Source organism: the organism of the source record quoted next, unplaced genomic scaffold (assembly GCF_019419815.1).
Source record: "Pyrus x bretschneideri cultivar Hongxiangsu unplaced genomic scaffold, Pyrus_bretschneideri_v1 Contig27, whole genome shotgun sequence".
Classification (NCBI taxonomy): Eukaryota; Viridiplantae; Streptophyta; class Magnoliopsida; order Rosales; family Rosaceae; genus Pyrus; species Pyrus x bretschneideri.
This window is the reverse complement of record NW_025999579.1, coordinates 3246957-3266218: the sequence shown is the minus strand read 5'-3', so window position 1 is coordinate 3266218 and position 19262 is coordinate 3246957. Positions and strand designations below refer to the sequence as shown.

At 39.6% G+C, this 19262-nt stretch overlaps 4 protein-coding genes across 5 annotated transcripts; 1 reads left to right on the top strand and 3 right to left on the bottom strand.

Moving 5' to 3' along the window:
• Window positions 1–3778: 3778 nt before the first annotated feature.
• LOC125478873 (pectate lyase-like) lies at window positions 3779–6159 on the top strand. Its single transcript, XM_048587599.1, has 4 exons — window positions 3779–4326; window positions 4471–5125; window positions 5220–5462; window positions 5542–6159. Exons 1-4 carry the CDS (start codon window positions 4118–4120, stop codon window positions 5758–5760), a joined length of 1326 nt encoding a protein of 441 aa, XP_048443556.1. The 5' UTR covers window positions 3779–4117; the 3' UTR covers window positions 5761–6159.
• Window positions 6160–6299: 140 nt separating this feature from the next.
• Window positions 6300–8670, bottom strand: LOC125478875 (isochorismate synthase 2, chloroplastic-like). Its single transcript, XM_048587601.1, has 11 exons — window positions 8508–8670; window positions 8290–8406; window positions 8052–8195; window positions 7791–7895; window positions 7565–7683; window positions 7329–7407; window positions 7084–7194; window positions 6896–6980; window positions 6657–6754; window positions 6470–6562; window positions 6300–6369 (listed from the first exon to the last, which is right to left on the bottom strand). The coding sequence occupies exons 1-11, from the start codon at window positions 8625–8627 to the stop codon at window positions 6322–6324; spliced, it is 1119 nt and encodes a 372-aa protein (XP_048443558.1). The 5' UTR covers window positions 8628–8670; the 3' UTR covers window positions 6300–6321.
• A 9-nt stretch (window positions 8671–8679) lies between these two features.
• On the bottom strand, window positions 8680–10044 carry LOC125478874 (isochorismate synthase 2, chloroplastic-like). The gene is made up of 3 exons (XM_048587600.1): window positions 9928–10044; window positions 9525–9707; window positions 8680–9032 (listed from the first exon to the last, which is right to left on the bottom strand). The coding sequence occupies exons 1-3, from the start codon at window positions 10039–10041 to the stop codon at window positions 9018–9020; spliced, it is 312 nt and encodes a 103-aa protein (XP_048443557.1). The 5' UTR covers window positions 10042–10044; the 3' UTR covers window positions 8680–9017.
• A 717-nt stretch (window positions 10045–10761) lies between these two features.
• LOC125467957 lies at window positions 10762–17406 on the bottom strand. 2 transcript variants are annotated; one of them, XM_048587871.1, is made up of 13 exons: window positions 16173–17406; window positions 15863–16040; window positions 15469–15581; window positions 15254–15355; window positions 14582–14651; window positions 13988–14043; window positions 13209–13259; window positions 12987–13091; window positions 12545–12589; window positions 11957–12062; window positions 11664–11869; window positions 11330–11416; window positions 10762–11062 (listed from the first exon to the last, which is right to left on the bottom strand). In XM_048587871.1, the coding sequence occupies exons 1-13, from the start codon at window positions 17187–17189 to the stop codon at window positions 10886–10888; spliced, it is 2313 nt and encodes a 770-aa protein (XP_048443828.1). In that variant the 5' UTR covers window positions 17190–17406; the 3' UTR covers window positions 10762–10885. The 2 variants fall into 2 exon arrangements, with proteins under 2 accessions (XP_048443828.1, XP_048443829.1); XM_048587872.1 differs by having other exon boundaries at window positions 15863–16037.
• Between the last annotated feature and the right edge of the window lie 1856 nt (window positions 17407–19262).

The following is a 19262-nucleotide window of genomic DNA, read 5'->3' as shown; positions in this document are numbered from 1 at the left end:
GTTAAAGTGGGTTCCATTCAATTCAGAACCAGATCTGGGACAATATGATTGGGAGGGAGTTAGTCAAGTGTGGGTTAGGATGGTTGGAGGTAGGGGTGGGGCAACATCATTGTGAACATCGTTGGACTCATCACCCATTTTTCTAGTAATGGTATTGAGCTATTAGCCATGCCTGACTTTAATAGCGTGAACGTTGATTTCCATTATGTTTTTTTATTTTTTTATTTTTTATATATATTTTAATTTTATCTTTTTATTGCATTATGGTGAAAGAACTTGAAAATCTAAGACGAACATCTACTGTTAAGTTTCATAAATAGTGTAGTATTGTTAAGTTTCATAAACAGTGTCGTATCGTTAAGTTTCATAAACAGTATCGTACCATTAAGTTTCATAAACCGTTTGTGTGAGGGGCGCGTAGGTCCATGCGTCATTTTTTTTTAATATTAAAATTATGTCTTTTTCATTAAGATTTAAGTTTTTTTTGTCCTTTTTATTATATTTAAGAGTTTTTCATTAAATTTTAAGTCTTTTTCATTAAATAAAGTTATAAGATAGTTTTTTTATTAAGATAAATTTAGTCCAAACCCTTTTTTCTATAGTACTTTGATCCAAGTCCAAAACTTTGAGTTGTTATTAAATTTAGTCCAATTCTAATTTTCAATTTTAATTAAATTTCTTGATTTATGCATCTTTACTCAAAATTTTAATTCAAATATTTAAATGTGAAAATCTAATCACTTTCAATTAAAAATAGTTAAAAAAAATTTATGTGTCATCATATATGATACATATACCAAAGGTTGATAAAATACTTTAACTAGAAGTACATATGGAAAAAAAAAATTAAAACTTAATCTATCTGTCTTCCATGAAAACAGTTCAAAGAAATTTCATCTTCCATACATTTATAAATATATATATATATATATATATATATATAGTACGTACAATATTGATTAGTTAACACAATTAACATGTACAAGAAAAATTGAGATACGTATAAAGAGCAGGAATAAGGAGAAACAAAATTTATTTATTATATTAATCTCAAAGTTAAATAAAAAATAATGACACACCCCGACCGCGATCAGGGCATGCTGGCCGTCACGTGGAAGTGACGTAGTCATGTGCACAGTGCGGAAGCTAAAAGAAGTAATATAAAAGTACGAATAATTTAAAAACTAGCATACACAATGTGATAAGATAAGTGCTAGCGTAAGTGAGATGCTAAATTCAGAGCATAAATCTACAGCAATCCAAATTAAAATAACTCGATAATAATGCACCCGAAGGTGACCCTACATCGGTAAGTGTCTGTCAGAAATGCCGGGACGCCCTCTGGAAAAACCACCGAAACTGCTAGACCACTAGAACCTGGAGGAGCGCAAAACAAAAGCTTGAGTGGGCAAAAACAAAACTCTTTGAAAACCATTTAATAAAATACATTCTAACCCCTCATGGTAAAACTTGTATACTTCCCAGAAAAATAAACATATATACGTATGTATAAATATGCCAATCATGCTCAAGGGTATGCCATGTCAAAGCCTCATAATGATATGCAAGTGCTCAAGTATAAACCGTATCAATAATATATCACTGGCAGCCAGAGTCCCCTAAGTGACCTGTACGGCTGAATCTAGAGCTCAAATCTCAAACTCAACACTAAACCTACCCACGAGTCGGAACCACCTATAGTGGTCTGTACAACAGGCCTGGGTGTAATACATATAAACGCTCTAGTGCTACGATCACGTGAAGGCTGTGCGAATAATCGCGGGTCACCTACAAGTCGGAAACACCTATAGTGGTCTGTACGACAGGACTGTGCACCTAACTTGGATCCAAGCTGTGCGTGTGGTGTGGGAGGTGAACAACACGTGAAGGACTGTGCACCTAACTTGGATCCAAGCTGAGCGTGTGGTGTGGGAGGTGAACAACACGTGAAGGACTGTGCCCTACTCTGGGCGGGAGCACTAACACCGGGGGTGCAGGTTATGAGCTCTCTAAGCATCTTAAACCACTACTGAATATATAAACATGAATACCACTTACCTGGCACTTACCTGTGCGTCCACAGCACCCAATATGCATATGTATATGTATGTCACTACTAATGCATGCAATGATGCATAAACGATAATAATATAGTGCATGGCATAAAACAATTAACCCTTTTTAAACAATTTTTGGGAAAATAAATGTATATAGGTATATACGGAAAACCAAAAGCCCACTCACTGGTATGTGGAAGGGTCGTAGCCCCCCTGTCTCGCGTGAGCACGCTCGTCCTCGGGATACGTGTCACCTATATGCGAAAATACTATAAAAACGTTAATTTTAAAGCACATAATCTTCCGTTCAAAATAACTTCTCATACATTGCTCAAAATGGACAATTGAATATACCAACGTGCTCTACACAACCTCAGGATCACAACCATATTTTTAGAAAAATTTTCCACCGCCGCACACGCCGGCCACGTGCAGGCACGTGCGGTGCACACAGACGGCGTCAACTGACGCCGTTAGGAATATTCCGTCAGTTTTTCCAGTTTTCCGGCGCCGACGACGTCGCCGGAGTCTCGCCGGAGAAGGTGACGGAATATTCCTGAAATGTTGCATCCCGGCCCGGGGCGGAACCACTTCCCGGGCCCACTCCACCACCGTAGCACGATATTGTCCGCTTTGGGCTTACCATTCCCTCACGGTTTTGTTTTTGGGAACTCACGAGCAACTTCCCAGTGGGTCACCCATCATGGGATTGCTCTAGCCCTCTTCTCGCTTAATTTCGGAGTTCCTACGGAACCCGAAGCCAGTGAGCTCCCAAAAGGCCTCGTGCTAGGTAGGGATGGGAATATACATTTAAGGATCACTCCCCTGGGCGATGTGGGATGTCACAATCCACCCCCTTAGGGGCCCGACGTCCTCGTCGGCACACACGCGGCCAGGGTTAGGCTCTGATACCAAATGTCACATCCCGGCCCGGGGCGGAACCACTTCCCGGGCCCGCTCCACCACCGTAGCACAATATTGTCCGCTTTGGGCTTACCATTCCCTCACGGTTTTGTTTTTGGGAACTCACGAGCAACTTCCCAGTGGGTCACCCATCATGGGATTGCTCTAGCCCTCTTCTCGCTTAACTTCGGAGTTCCTACGGAACCCGAAGCCAGTGAGCTCCCAAAAGGCCTCGTGCTAGGTAGGGATGGGAATATACATTTAAGGATCACTTCCCTAGGCGATGTGGGATGTCACAAATAATCTATAAATAAAGGGATATATATCACAATCTAATAAAAAGATAACAAAAATAAGCTAATGTGAATAATCAGTGGGTGAACTTAATACAACAAAGTGTACTAAACCCAAAAATGATTCACTATTAGACTTATGTCAAGTTTACTCTAAAAATAATTAATTAAGCATTTCTCTTTCTTTCTTCCACAAATGTATATTAAGTATCAAATTCTGGTTTTCATTAAAAATTATTGTATTCCATAAAAAAAATATAGCTACCACATTCAAGTGTTCAATTGAATCATTTCCTCCACATTTTTTCATAGCATTATAGACAATATACAAGTTAATCTGATAATTAAAAGAAATGGAATCGACAACGTTTATGAAGGTTTTATCCTTTTCTACCGTTTTTCTTTTTTGGATGTTGGCTATTAGTATCACTCTCGAGGAGTGGTCAAGAGAAATTGTATAAAATTAGAAGGGAAAGAAAAAGAAAAGAAAATAACCGAAGCTCATATAAGAAATTAGAAGGCAAATAGGAATTTCGACCGTTGAAAGGGGAGAGGGGCTCCCCTCTCTTCCCTCCCCACTTCTCATTCGCATTTCTTTGCTTCATGTAGTTAATCTAGCTCTGCATATATAACCCATCTCCCACTGCAATTCTGAAATTTTAAATTAATTCACTTCCAAAAAAACTAATTAGCCATGGAAACTTGCCCTACCCTGCCCTGAAAATTAAAGCCATTAATTCGAACCCTAGCAGTCTGGTAGGTCTGGTTTCACACCCGTAATATAGGAAAAAAAATAAACTTCTCTAAAACAAAATTGAACAAATGAAAAGGTGAGGAAATAAAGGTGAAAAACTGAGAGGAAAGATGGCAATGGAAGCTAATTACAAGCTATATGTGTTTATTTTATGTATTTTTATTATTACAATCACAATTCCGGCAACGGTGAGGGCCAACATTGCGGATTTCGACGCGCACTGGCAAGATCGAGCAAAAGAAGCGAAGCAAGCCGCCAACGAAGCCTACAATAAAAATCCTGCACAAGTCACTGAAAGTTTCAACAAGGAAGTCCATGAGTAAGTTCCTTGTCACACAAGCAACCAAACATTTTTAACCACCACCAATGTTGAATGTTTCATCGTGTACTTCAATTTGTAAAGAAATTTCATTTTTCGGTTTTGAAATTGTTCATTTACAAAGCTTTAATTCAATGGAAGCAGCACGTTTGATGCCGCGAATAAAACGAGAAGGAACTTGAAACAGAAGTACAAGGGTCCATGCCTGGCTACAAACCCTATTGATCGTTGCTGGAGATGTGATCCAAACTGGGAAACAAATCGCAAGAAGCTGGCTGATTGCGCCAAAGGATTTGGGCACAAGACGACAGGAGGCAAGGCCGGAAAAATCTATGTGGTGACTGATAACTCTGACAATGACATGGTGAACCCGAAACCAGGGACACTACGCCACGCTGTGATTCAAACTGGGCCACTTTGGATCATATTCGCTCGAGACATGAGAATAAAGCTAAGAGAAGAGCTTATGGTGACGAGTGACAAGACAATTGACGCACGAGGTGCTAATGTGCACATTGAGGATGGTGCACAAATTACACTACAGTTTGTGAAGAATGTGATCATCCATAATCTCCACATTCATGATACCAAGCCAGGAAATGGTGGCATGATTAGGGACTCGGTGAATCACTATGGACAACGCACACGCAGTGATGGTGACGGTATATCAATGTATGGAGCCTCAAACGTTTGGATAGACCATGTCTCCGGGTCAAATTGCGCAGATGGACTCATTGATGCCATCCAGGGGTCTACAGCCATCACCATATCCAACTGTCACTTCACCAATCATAATGATGTAAAAATCCATCTATTACATACAAATCGAGACCAACCCTTTGTGAAAAAAATGCTTTTTACGAACTAATGTGTCGTTTTGATTCATGATGTAGGTGATGTTATTTGGTTCAAGTGACAGCAATTCTCAGGATGAAGTGATGCAGATAACTCTGGCTTTCAACCATTTCGGTCAGGGGTTAATTCAGCGTATGCCCAGGTGCCGGTGGGGGTTTTTCCATGTTGTAAACAACGACTACACGCATTGGATTATGTACGCTATTGGTGGAAGCCAACATCCTACCATAATTAGCCAGGGCAACCGGTTCATTGCCCCGTCAAATAAAGCCAGTAAAGAGGTACATATACTACTATGAACAAATAATACTACTTGTTCCCTGAAAAAAAATTGTCAATGCTAATCTTGTTGTTATCTAGGTGACGAAGAGGACCAGTGGAGCGGAGAACGTGTGGAAATCGTGGAATTGGAGATCAGAGAACGATCTTATGATGAATGGAGCATTCTTTGTTGAATCCGGAAGCCCAATCAGGAATCTCCCAAAGGCGGATATGATCAAGGCAAAGCCTGGGACATTCGTGACTAGGCTCACGCGCTTTGCGGGTCCTCTAAAATGCATTAAAGGGAGGCCATGCTAGAGTATATGTTGAACAAACATAACAAATATGTATATAATTGTATGAATCTCAAACAGAACCCTGTTGAAAACCCATATGTTTTTGTAGAGGTAGACAGTGAAGAGTAAATAGAGAAAACACTGTCCTCTTATCGCATTCTTGCGAGGGTTGGGGGTGGAAGGGAAAAATAAATGATAGATTTGGGAAAGTAACTTTGAGGTGTATACACAGAAATGTAAATTTTGGAATGGATAAATTTCTGATTGCAGTTTATTTAATCTGTTCTTTCTAATCAAGGTACAATGATATATTTTGTGATGAAATCCTATTTCCGATAGGAATAGTTGACAATTGTCCGAATTTTCTCTTTACTTTTGTATCCATAATAGTGCGAAAAGAAGACCCGACTCCAAGGGTTATTTGATTTTCAACTTTATTTTTACAAATCGAATCTGTTTTACGCTTGTCATTGGGGAAATCATCCAAGTAAGCATCAAATAAGAAAAATATCGCCATCAAAGAATCCTCACTAACAGCTTTGGAACTGCACTGACCTTTTCGGTTGACAGCCCTTGCGGTATATCAGCTTTTAATCTCTAGAGGCACTTCAAGTTTAAGCAACTTGGATAACTGCAGCATTGATCAAAACATGTAAAAATTTATTGAAGCATCTAGTCTCATGCTCAATGCTTATTGATACACAGCGATGCAAATTTGAATGCATACAGACCTGAGAAATCTTGAGTTCGAGTTCATCCCATTCTAACGATGCATTACTTCCTTCCACAACCCCGGTTCCAGCATAGATCATCGCGCCAAGACCCTAGAATCCAGAAGGGTCAGTGCTACGAGCTCGGCGTGCTAGTGAAGACATGCCTATGTAAAAGAGTAGAAGCAAAAGAATACACTTGGTTTACCTTTTCAACTAATGCTGACCTAATGCCAACGGCAAACTCACTCTCTCCTCCACCAAACCAACCAACCGGCCCTTCATACATCCCTCGGTCTAATACTTCTGAAAGCATTTTGTGAATAGAAAGAATCTGTCTTCAGGAAAATGTTCTATTTGGACCAAAACAGCTAGATGAATCGAGTGTATAAAGCCAAAGGATTATGAGCGTATAGACAGCAAAAACAAAGTAGTAGTAAGATGCACCTGTTTCTGCAATTAAAACCCGTGCCTCCTCTGTTGGAAATCCACAAACTGCTGGACTTGGGTGAAGAGAAGACAATATTTCAAACTGAAAAGAAGCAGATAGCCTGGAAACTTCAATTCGACAAGGACTACGGGATGAAATTGAACATATCCTTCAGAAATGAAGTAGAACAATTCAATGTAGTTACCTCATCATCTTCACTTCTTAACCTGCCAGCCAATTTGGCATATAAAAGTTGGACTCGAGGGAATTTACGGATTTCTTTCTTTGGTTCAATTTGGACACTGTCACATACGTTCTACAAAACAAGAAAGTAAGTACCGCGATTTTTATTTTCGGTTAATAGATTTCAGCATTTGCACTGATTTATTCCCCACTAAACAAAATCAACAACGAAATTTTAGACATAGAAGTACCCAAAAGTAAACTTGCCTCCAATTTTCTTTGTATGCTTTCTTGTACAATCGTAAACTCAAGGTGTTCTTTCGGACCGCAAAACGAATGTTGTTGGCTTTTACTAGTTGAAACTTGTTAAAATTATGGGTGTAACAGAAATTCTCATGGATTTCACGCTCGCTTAGAAGCTGAGGTTGGATGCTTGCAAGACTATTTGTAGCAGCAGAATGAAGTATAACATCACAAAATGATTACGAAAGGTCGAGTTAAACCTGGAAAGTAACTCAAGTTCTATTTGAAGATCTTCAGGCATCGATTCACCTCTGGCTCGGGTTCCAGCCAGAGCTTCGCTGGTAATGCCAGGCCATTTTCTGTGAAACAGTTGCTCTGGCTATTTACAAGGACCATCAAAATAAAAACTCAAAACAACTTTCACAATGATCATAGAAGATAATAGATGTTGTAGTGATTGAAATTTATACTTTTCGAGACAATTACCGTGTTTCCAATAAATGCCGGTGCATTAGGCGGCTGAAGACAAAACCATGCTATGGGATCGATATCGGTAGCTGTTATTACTCTGCTGCTACGCGCGAGTACCACCTGAATTCCCAACACGAGATGATTCGTTAATGAGGGAGGGAGAGAGAAATATGAAGCAAAGGTGCGTCTCAATACTGAAAAGCTATATTAACAGCATTGAGACACACCTTTGCTTCTTTCCTGCAGCTGTGCAATACTACCATCTGCGGCCAGTACCTTAAAAAGTGCTGAGTCGCTTCTTATTTTCTGCAAAGCTCTATTAACAGCAAGATCCCAATACGTCTTGCACGGGATGTTATTGTTCCTTAACATTAGTGTCCAAGGAATATGTCTTTGAAGCTTTAAAACAACCGAAGATATCTGCATAATCACAAGAATTTATACCCACATGAAGCATGAATACCTTCGATAAATACTAAACGAAGCAGATTTAACTCAATCCAAATATCTGAACCTGGTGCAATGTAGCTTTAAGTGCATCAATTGCATCTCTCAAAGTCCACGAAAGAGCGCTGTCCCAAGCAATGGTTGTTGCTAGCATTGAACCTTCTTCAAGCTCATCAAACTCAACCTGTCATTCAGTATCTAGCAGCAGATGGTATAAATACTTACAAGAATTCAAACACGATTTATGGCTCGAAACAACTGCACGAAAGAAAATAATCATTCTACCTGAGGAAACATAAAATAAAAGTAACCAAATGCCTCCCGTTCGGAGGATATGTTGGCTCTTTCATCGAAACGGATTGCCCCATAAGCGCGAATAAGCGGACATTCTGTAGAGAGGAACATTCAGTCACGAGATGAGACAATTAGACTTGAGTTTATATAACGCATTTCACGTCCACAAGGGGGATCACGGTCAACTGTAACTATAGTTGATACCTTCAGATATCAACTATTGATATGTTGTATATATTAACGATATGGATATAACCATTGATATGTTATCGATATGTCACCAATATGTGGTACGTATGGATTTCGCTACAGCTACAGTTGAAAGTGTAACTATAAATGTGTATATAAATGGAAATGACATTGAACTTGTCGCAATATGTTTTGTTGTTTTACCTCTTTAAGGACTTCCAACGCCTGTACGAGAAGGGATGCAGATCCTGAAAGAAAACTGCAGACCCCACGCTGGCAACGCTGACCAAATTGTTCTTCGATTTATGCTGGTCATTCCCATTGGTTCTATCAATGTAAAGATTAGAAGAGTTGCTGGTTTGGCCCAATGCTACTTTGTATTAGCACTCCCTAGCCTTTGTGCAAACTAGTACATAAGTTAGCAGTAATTAACATAAATGGACTTTTAATGATTAGAGATTTACATGCAACTACGAGTCTAATTAAGGTGCCGGTATCCCAAGCCTGTTACGCGATATGAGATAAGAAAGGTAAAGCACATGGTGGCACGTGATAGTTTTTAGATACTGTCACCTTAACGTTTCAGTTGCATGTATATTTTATCACCAGATGTTAGGAGAAAATTTCTTTTTAATTTCGTCATGTTCTACGCAGTGCAGGATAAGGAAACAGGGATGTAAAAGCCCATGCTGTCCAATGCCACCCAACCACGTGGCACAAGCCCATTGCTCTGAAAACAAACCTTTTTTGACCTCTCACAGAACAGGAGCAAGTAAGAATTGAGTTTGAATGGCATCGAGCATTTTTAACATGGCTTACCTGGAGACGTATAATTCCGGAGGAAGACGGAGGCGGGTTTGAATTCAGTATGGCGGAGCTGAGCCTATCCAGAGCCAATGAAGGTGTTGGAACCGCTGGAAACGACCGCGTTTCAACGGTGCCTAAAGGGAGGTGAGAGACTCCTTGGCAACCATTCATGGAAAGTGAACACAACTGAGACCTCTGTTCACACAAGGAGAAGGATATTAGATGACATGTCAAACATACGAGAGAAGCTTATCTACGCTGAGATGCCACCAAAGCAAACCACGTACTGCTAATGCGTCTCAACTTTCTCACATGGCAGTGCGTCATTGACTGAAGATAACACCACAATAGCATCCCGCAGCATCAGGACGCATGTATGAATGTGATGGAAAAAAAGGGAATGAAGTAGGTTTACATGGTGAGAGAAATGAATGGTTTGCCTGCTGGGAACTGTGATGCTGCATTTGGCGGCTGCTTCGGGATCCATTAAACATGGCCGGGCAGCGGCAGCGGCTGCAGCAGTGGCCATGAGAGGAAGCTTTCGTCTCAACCGCCAATAGGTGATGGTGCTCTCCTCCAACGCTTTTATAGAGAGACATGGTCGGAAACGTGACACGTGAGAGCGTGTTTCTGATCCAGTCTTAGGACTAGAAAATGTTCGCCTCTTTTTTATAAACGGCAAATAAAGACAGAAAATATGCACAAATAGAATCGGCTTACAAAATTATAAGTAAATTAGAAATCACAATGTTTTGACAAGGAGGCAAATTCGAACTTTGTGCAAGAGACAAACACAATACTTCTGATCAACTGACTTAACTCACATTTACATAATGTTTTACGTCTTAATGTTCCTCGGGTTACAATTTTAATTAAAAATTTGCAACCAATTTCACTTGTGTATATTTCCTCAAAACGATAGGGTCTTTGTAATTAAGAAATATATAATAATACATCTGATTCATTTATATCCAATCAACCTCAATTATTCACACCATAGAGGGTGCGATGGGGCATGGAGAATAGTTGTATTAATTTTTCACGGAATTACGTAGCATTCTGTCTAATCTAATAAAGACTTGTTTAAAAATATTTTTAAAATGATTGAAAATATTTTTAGTAAAATTATTTTTGAAACCAATCATTAATAAAAATGCAAATATTCTTGGATTCCAAAATTTTTTTTTTTCAGAAGCGCTTTTAATCATTTTAAAAGCGATTCTAAACAAACCCTAAGACTACACGATCATAGGGATTTTTAATCCACCTCATTCAAGTGCCAATATACAACAAACAACACAAATAAATTCATCTATTAACAAAAAATGATATTCCAACAACACTTTGAGGGGAAGAATCCTAACTCGTAAGACCTACTCTTCCCCCAAACCAAGTCCACCAATTCGCTGCCGCCTCCTGTCAAAAACTGCTTTGAAAGAGTCGCGTTCTGCACGAAGTTGCTCTTGGAATGCTTTCTGCTTCTTTGATTCACCACTGCTAAGCCTACTATGGGTGGTAGAGTTCTCTTCTTCGGGTAACGGATTGGACTTCTGCAGGTGTCGGAAGTTAAAAAAGCTAATGAGACCATTTTGCTGGCCCTATGAAGGAATAGATACAACACATAGATGGTGCATACACGAATACCACAAGAACCGTACTCTCAACGGAGGGTGAACCTTGTATATCAACAACTAGCCCAGCAGAAAAGAAAGTACCATAACAAAGACGAAGCTACATCTAATTACCATGTCCAACTTTATAATTTATATCATGAAAGGCATAATGTAGTGGTTTTATGATAGCGAAGTAACACTAACCAAGTTGTATCCAGAACCTGGTCCAATGACCAAAGACATGACATTCGCCTTCTTTGCTGCTGCTATTGAAAACCCAGTATAGCCAACCTGGAGGAAGGAAGAGTAAGGTTGCAACAACTAAGAAATATATACATAAACACCACTATAACCGTGATATCTTTCTTCTAAAGGTAAGTTAACAATCAATTCTTGCACTGAAAAGTAACTGTAAAACGACAAGTCATGATCTAAAATACACACACACACACACACACACACACACACACACACACACACACATATATATCAACTAAGCATATACATCAGTTGAGTGATAGGACCAGAAAATACATACCTGATCACTCCAGCACACGGACTTTGCTTCCTTGCGATAAGCGTTAATCAGTCCAGAAAGAGCATTAAACTTGCCCTTCACACCTTCAGCTTTTTCAGTATCATCATCATATAATACTTCTGACCATTTACTCCTACCTAGTTCTTTCACTTCCACAGTTGGATGGTCTTCTTCAGCGTCCAAGCTCTTCCCACCGTGCGAAGAGCCTAAAGATTTAAGATTTACCATACGTGATTAACTCAAATCACCCCTCACATAATTACTAATACGAAAGAATTATAAGCCAAAAATACCAATATGAGCATCATCTTCAGCAGGGGGTGCTATGATCTTTTCAGGCTTTCTTTCTTCCAATCCCGGTGAACCATCATTATCAGCATCTTCTGTATCCATGTCCACCTGGTAGATATCATATGGATTCATATCAAACCAAAATTAAAATAGATCTGGATCCAAAATATGCAGTAATTATCTCCTAAGTCATCGGCGAGCACAGTAACTCACTCACTATCCATTGGATTAAAATCAACTGACATTTATCTACCAAAAGAAAAGGTCTATTGGGATTTAGTGACCAGCCATTAGAGTTTAATCAATGATTGGTGGTACAACTCTAAGTTCTCTAATGAGTAAGCAATCAAGTTGATACATATCCACAGGGTGTTCCAACCACACAATGTGAACGCACGACAACCACAACACTGTTGATCACGTTGACTTCACAGAATGGTCAACATGGTCAATCCTGTGTGGTAATATGTTTGGTACACATATATATACAATTTCTTTTTGCCTTAGGAATACAGGCATATCTGATGCCAGAGAACTCTTCTTGTTCAAAATAAAAGAAAAGCAAAAGAGTCGAATGTGATTTAACTTACTTCTTGAATGTCACTTTCCTTCAAGCTATCTCCATGGAATAATGACTGTCAAGCCGGCAATACACAATGTCAAACAAAAGCCCATAAGCAAATATAAGTGATAACATAATCCCAGGTGTGTGTTACTTTCACTGGCCCTTGTAGTGGTACCGCCCCCTATTAATTCCTGGCTTTGAATCCTCAAGTAGTTTCGGACCCCAAAAGGGAAGGAGTTGGAGGTGTATAGCTCTCAGGGGCTCAAAAGAAAATAGTTTCCTTTACATTCACAAGTTAATGGCCATCCTAACTTTCTAGCCCAAAAACTAATGGTCATCCTATAACTGATCAATGTAAAAGCATTAACTCGACCTCCACGTTCAACATTTTACACTTACAACTGATGTCTGCTTTGAACTCCTCCATCCTAACCTAAGGTGAGAGCTAAATTTAAATGACAACAAACCTTGGTGTCCAATTGCAAGTATAGGGTTGGAGCTTCCTCCCATTGTCCAGCAATCTTCTCTATGTCATCTTGGGTGAAGCCGTGCACATTCCTAGCTGCGCAACCCTGAAATTAACAAAAATATATATGAAAAAAAAAAAAAAAAACCTTCCAACTTTATGTCTAATGTTAGCCTTGCTTTCAAGAAAGAGAATTATCATAAAACACACATACGATACTCACCGCAGGATCCTTATATGGAGCTTCTAGTATATAAACTTCATACCCCGAACTCTGAAAAGAAGACAAAGAACAATGAGTGAACCAGAAAATAGACAATCGAGAAGTCACTATTATATGATCAACCACCATTATTATGATTTTTTGGGCCATAACTCAGCCCCCATTGAATATAAGAAAAATAACCAATCGTGCAAATATTAGTAGTACAAGAGGAAAATTGCTTCCCGATGGAAAATTAAACGAAATTTCGTGCATGGTGCCATTGATAAAAAAAGCACCACTAAACTTGACATCCAGACCAAATAAATGAAAACAAAAGTGAGTATACCTAAATCCCCTCCTTACAACCTAGTAAGTAGGTAAGGCCAAAAGAAACCCTACTCTGGAAGTCCAAACTACAGCCACATGTAATTAGCCCCATGACTAAACACAATGTCCGTAGTTGGCACATATTCAAATAGGTTATAAAGCCCAAAACAATACAGGCTGGAGAACTGGCGCTTGTTTAGACAGGGCAACAAAATACCTCCTCTCATCCACCTACTTTAAAAAATTTTAAACTAAAACATAAAATCACATACTACAGCATCACAGAATTGCTAATCTAGGATATTGGCACACTAGCAAACTTCTCACTAGCTCTCTAATCTACATTGGATAAGGTCTATGAAAGATGAAGCCACTACTGGGTTTCTCATGAAAATGCTGCGTGACAAAAATAGTTGACACTTACAGAACACATGGCAGAGGTTGTGAGAAAGAGAGAAATGAGGTTATACCTTTGCAATTGCCCAAAACTGAGCAAAATCAGCTACCCGCAGATTGCGGTCATCCACTAAGACGAAGCACACATACCACCAACAAAAGGGTCAATTTCCATACAAAACTGCATCTGTAGTTAGTTAAAATGAAGGCAGTGCATTGGCACTGCATCATCCCTTGTTCGACAACGATACCAGATTATTTTGCTTACTAAATTTACCGGCAAGCCAGTACGGTAATCTTATCATTTTAATGCCTCAGGACTAGAAAAATTTTAAGATAACGAAAAACAAGTTTGAAATCCTATCTAAAAAACACTTCAGGTAGGTCATTTATGCACCCATGTTTTAGAGGAGAAATATGTCTCAGAGCTGATCGCTTACCACCAGCCAGTGTGAGCTACTGAAATCAAAGCACACACTGCCTAAACATCATTTGACCAAAAAACTGTCACCATATTTTACACAAAATTCGCAAGTAATTCCATCGGAAATCTCAGAAATTCCCAAGCCTTTATAAATAGCTACATAGCAAAGAAGAAAAGGAGCAAAGTAGAGATATAAAGTTTGATGTTTTCTGTCATTGGTCAGCAAAGTAAAGGGAAGGCATACCAATTATGAAGGTGAAAACACCCTCCTCAAGGGTCTTCTTAAATGCCTTCAGCATACTCAACCTATAAGCCTGTGGAGAAGACATGACAGCATCAAGGGTTTGATACCATTTTTATATGAATGGAATATAGAATTCTTAAATCATTCTATCCCTAGGCATGTCAAAATCATAATTGGCTCCAAAAGAAAAAAAAAATTAAGAAGAAAATAATACAAGAGGTAAATAAATAACCGACATCTACCACCCAATGCCCAACCCCAGCCCCCCAAACTAAAGAAGTTCCACAAGGATTTAAGACAACTAAATGCTACAATTGACTGTTTGCACACAGAAAGATTAAACGTATCAAAAATTGAAGTGGTAGTTTACTGGATTAACAAATGAAACTGCAAATTTTTTTTTTTTCTGTTTGATCACTTGAAAGGTATTGCCTAAACTACAAAAAACGAGCTGACTATTTTTATTCTAGATGTCAAAGCAGGAAGGTTGATGCAATCAAATTCTATAGCAGCCTTTTTATTCAGCAGTGACCAAGACAAAGTCCCACGGCTAATTTTGCCTGACGCGACGGAATTTACATAACCACCTCCCAACCCTTGTAAATCTCAACATGAAAGACATTCAAATCAAACCAAATTTCTATTAGTTTTGAATATTTTGAACTGTTTTACCTCCTCCATTTCAGGTTCATAACAATACTCCATCACCTTCTTCACCACTCGCTTCTTGCCTCTAGCTGAACTTGAAGATTTTGAAACATCACTTTCCTCAACCTTTAGTATAAAACATAAAACTTCAGTTAAAATTCTCTCAAGTGCCCAAAGAACACTAAAGACAACCCTGAGAAAGTAATAGGAGGCAAAAGAAGAGACAAGAAAAAAAAAACCTTTTCTACTTCTGTCATAAAATAATCATCCATGGAATGGATTCGTGGAGCATTACCACCATTTTCAACCTCTAGGTCGCGCAACATCTTTGCTAAGTAGCTCTTTCCACTACCTGATATCAAATACATTATAAGATTTCCAGAATACGGTCGAAGGTGAAAAAGAACTCTAAAAGTAAGTGGGATGGGTGGGGTTCCGTAATTTTCAGCTCAATTTTGAAGGGGTAAGTATGAAAATTGATCAGGCACTAATCTAAATATTATTTGCTTCTCTATTAGACTGGCAGACCACTATGATTAAAGTTAACATTTTAGGGACTAAAGAAAAGCAATGTGCACTTATGAAAAATGAATAAACACCACCTGCACATATTACAAATACAAAATTTGGTACCTGGAAGCCCTCTTAGGATTATCACAAAATGATCTGGACGAGTGACTCTATGTGGCTGCTTAAATAAGCGTGTAGCATCAATAACTTTTGGCTTATCCAAAGATGACTGCTTTCGTGGAAATGGATACCCATCTCCTATGCACTGCTTTGATGATATTTGATGAGCAGCATGAGACTGCTTCGGAATTACAAAAGGAAAATTAAAAAACAAAAAAACAAAATTCATTAGAAGGCTAGAAGCCTAATTGAAAATTGCAACCCAACAACAATGCAAGATAAACCATAAAAGCATACAAGGAAGCAACTATACCTCCATAATATAGCCAGTAGAAGCATGTGAAAATGGCTTACTATGAAAATAAGGCTGTGCCGGAGAGTGGGATTCAGGATATGGTGGATAGGCTGAAGACATCATTGGTGAGGAACCAAAGGAAACCGGAAACAATGAAGGCGGCGATTTTGATGGCGGATCCATTGGAAGAGGAGGTGGTGGAGTGGTGGGAAGAGGAGGCTGCCCACTGAATGACCGAGAAGCCCGCATATGACCTGCATTTTCAGAAACAAATCTACCACTAGCAGGGGGCGAAAAGTAGCCTCCGTTTTCATTCGTAATCGGAGTGCCATGTGGAGGAACTCCAGGCATATGTTGCTGCCCAAGTGACTGTCTCACATCATGCCGCTGCATTCCATAGGGTTGTGGTAGCTGATTGGTATGATCATAGTATGGTACATTAACATGGGAATGTTGTGATTCATTCACAGGCCTAGAATCTTTACTTTGATCAGCATACCTATTCGTTTCGCCATTCGGGATGGTATTACTATCCGAAATTGAACCCGCCCCACCGTGATCACGAATCAGCTTCAATCTCCGCTCATTATCTGATGAAAAGCTCGCATTGTTCAGGTTAAACTCGGTCTTTAAACCCAAACCATCGACTCTCGGCCTTTTGAAGTTCCTATCACCTTCACTAACGTACGCATTGCCACCATATTCATACGGTGGCGGACCTTGCGGCGGCGGCGCCAACGCCAAACCGTCTCTATACGGAAATTTCCCATATGGGTCTACGTCAAAATTAGCGGTTCTCTTCCACGGCCTGGGATTTTCAAACCCATTCGAATTACCCACGAGCGGGCTCTGAGTACCCATATACGGATCAAAAACGGGTCTTTGGAAAGGGTGACCCGAATCGTTAGGGAAGATCGGGTTTTGATTGAAGGGTGGATGCGGAGGGCAAAAGGGGAAGTGAGAAAATGAGCAAATAGGGCAGAGGGTACCTGGGATTGGAGGCCTAGGCCGCCATTGTTGGTGTTGAGGGTCCATGACGAGCTCTGATTTGAGGATCGTCGGAAACTGTGGCCCAGCTGAAAAGAATTGAAAATTAGGGTTTCGATTTTGCGAATTTGGGGATGTCAGGGTTCGAATCACCCAACGGAGAAGAGAAGAAAAGAAGCATCGCCTGAATATTCCAGAAGAAACATAAAGCTGAAAAATTGGTTCGAACTTGCAGCTGCTTGTCAGAGGGAGAGGAAAAGCAGTTAAAACAAAGAAAATTAATTAAAAGTGCTTCAAAATTTTGAATTTTAACGGTGAAGGTAAAATAAAAAGTAAAATAGATAGTATTAGAATTGATTTTCTAGTGTAAAATGTGATTTTTCGTTAAAATGAATAGCATAGGAAGTTTTTCGTTAAAGTTTCCTAAAAAGAATTCTGGTACAACCAACATTTTTGTCTCAAACACTTGCGACATTTTCTAATGGAAACAGCACATGAGAACTGAGAAGCCATTCCCCATGAAACCCTTGTGTTTGTAGAATACAGTAGGGCTGGGCACGGGCCGGGCCCAATTTTGAAAGGACCGGACCGGATCCAAGTTTAAAAGAAACGGGTCGAGTCAGAGCGGGTACAACAAATTTTAATACAGAAACCGGACCTACCTTGGCTCGTTTGAAACGGGCTGGGTCCACGGGTCATTTTCTTTTCTTTTTTTTCTTCTTCTTCGTCGATCGAGTCAAGAGCGCTTGGAATCAACCAAGTTGCACCAGATTGAGCGGTCACCAGCCGAGTTTGGAGCCTCGTGACTCGTGTGGTGGTTGTTATGATGTCGACGCAGTTGATTCAAGGGGTGGGAGGGAGAAAGAGAACCCTAAAGTTCTCTAGATGTTGTCGAGGACTCAAGGAGGACAATCGAGGTTACTGGGCCATCGTGGTGGTCACCAAGGCCCAGACTCACGATAGTGGTGATGTCAGGGTGGTGGAGGAGATGACCAACGGAGAGTGGTTAAGTGTGGGTGAAAGAATCGTGGAGGGGACGATGCACGTGAGATAAAATCGATCGAGGACTCGAGTGACAAACAGAGATGAGACATGGCGTACTAACAGTTAATAACGTCTACGACGGTGATGGGGTGGTGATGGTCGCAACGCGCAACAATGGTGGTGAATCGATGGTGGTCTGCGTTCGGTGATGTCGGCCAGGAAAGATAGGAGTGGGAATTAATTAGGGACCGCTAGGTCAGGAGAAGAGAAACAAATCCTATCCATATTCCCTTCATTCCATTTTAGAAATGGGTAGGGTAGGCCCCGTGCTTCTATAGAATGGACTCGCCCCACCCCGTAAATACCACCGCCCCATCCCGTTTCTTCTTTAAAAAAATTAGACCCGGCTCGTACCCACCTCGATCCGCGGTTCCTAGACCCGTTTGCTTACCCCTAGAATAGAGATCCTCTCCTCATGTCACGGATTGGATCTAGATCAAGAAATTTGGACCACTTATTTCAAATTTTACAGCTTTTATTAGCCCATTTCACTACCCCACTCATGCAATCCAAGAGTCTAGATATATTTCCCTCTTTTAAACGATCCGGATTTCTGATATGTCCAGCTTCATACTGCGAGATCTGAAGAGAATCTGAATTCATGTTTGTAAACACTTTTTTTTTATGTTTTTAATATAAATGTGTAGCAATTGTTATTAAAATTCCAAGATTTTTCTTTCTTACAAGAAAATACTTTTACCATTCATAAGCATTTTTAGTTTTTCTTGCAAATAATGTAGATCGGCTATCAAAGAACCTTTTTTTGACCTTTTGCATAAGCAATTCCAAACATGTTTTAAAACATTACAACATTGTTATGTCTTTTAACTCAATCAATGCCTAAAATATACACAGGAGAGACATTTTTGTTGTTGAAAATATGCTTGAGGTTGTGAACAAATACGATGTATGGGTTGAGTAGTTGAGGAGAATTATTGCATACAAGAAGGTGGGAGGAGAAAGTAGGGTAGTCAGAATTTTTAATTTTTAATGGTAGATTTTGTCGTTTGACATAAAATATCTATGATAATCAAATTTGATCATTTAGTATAGGAGAAATTAGGTTCTAATCTCTCC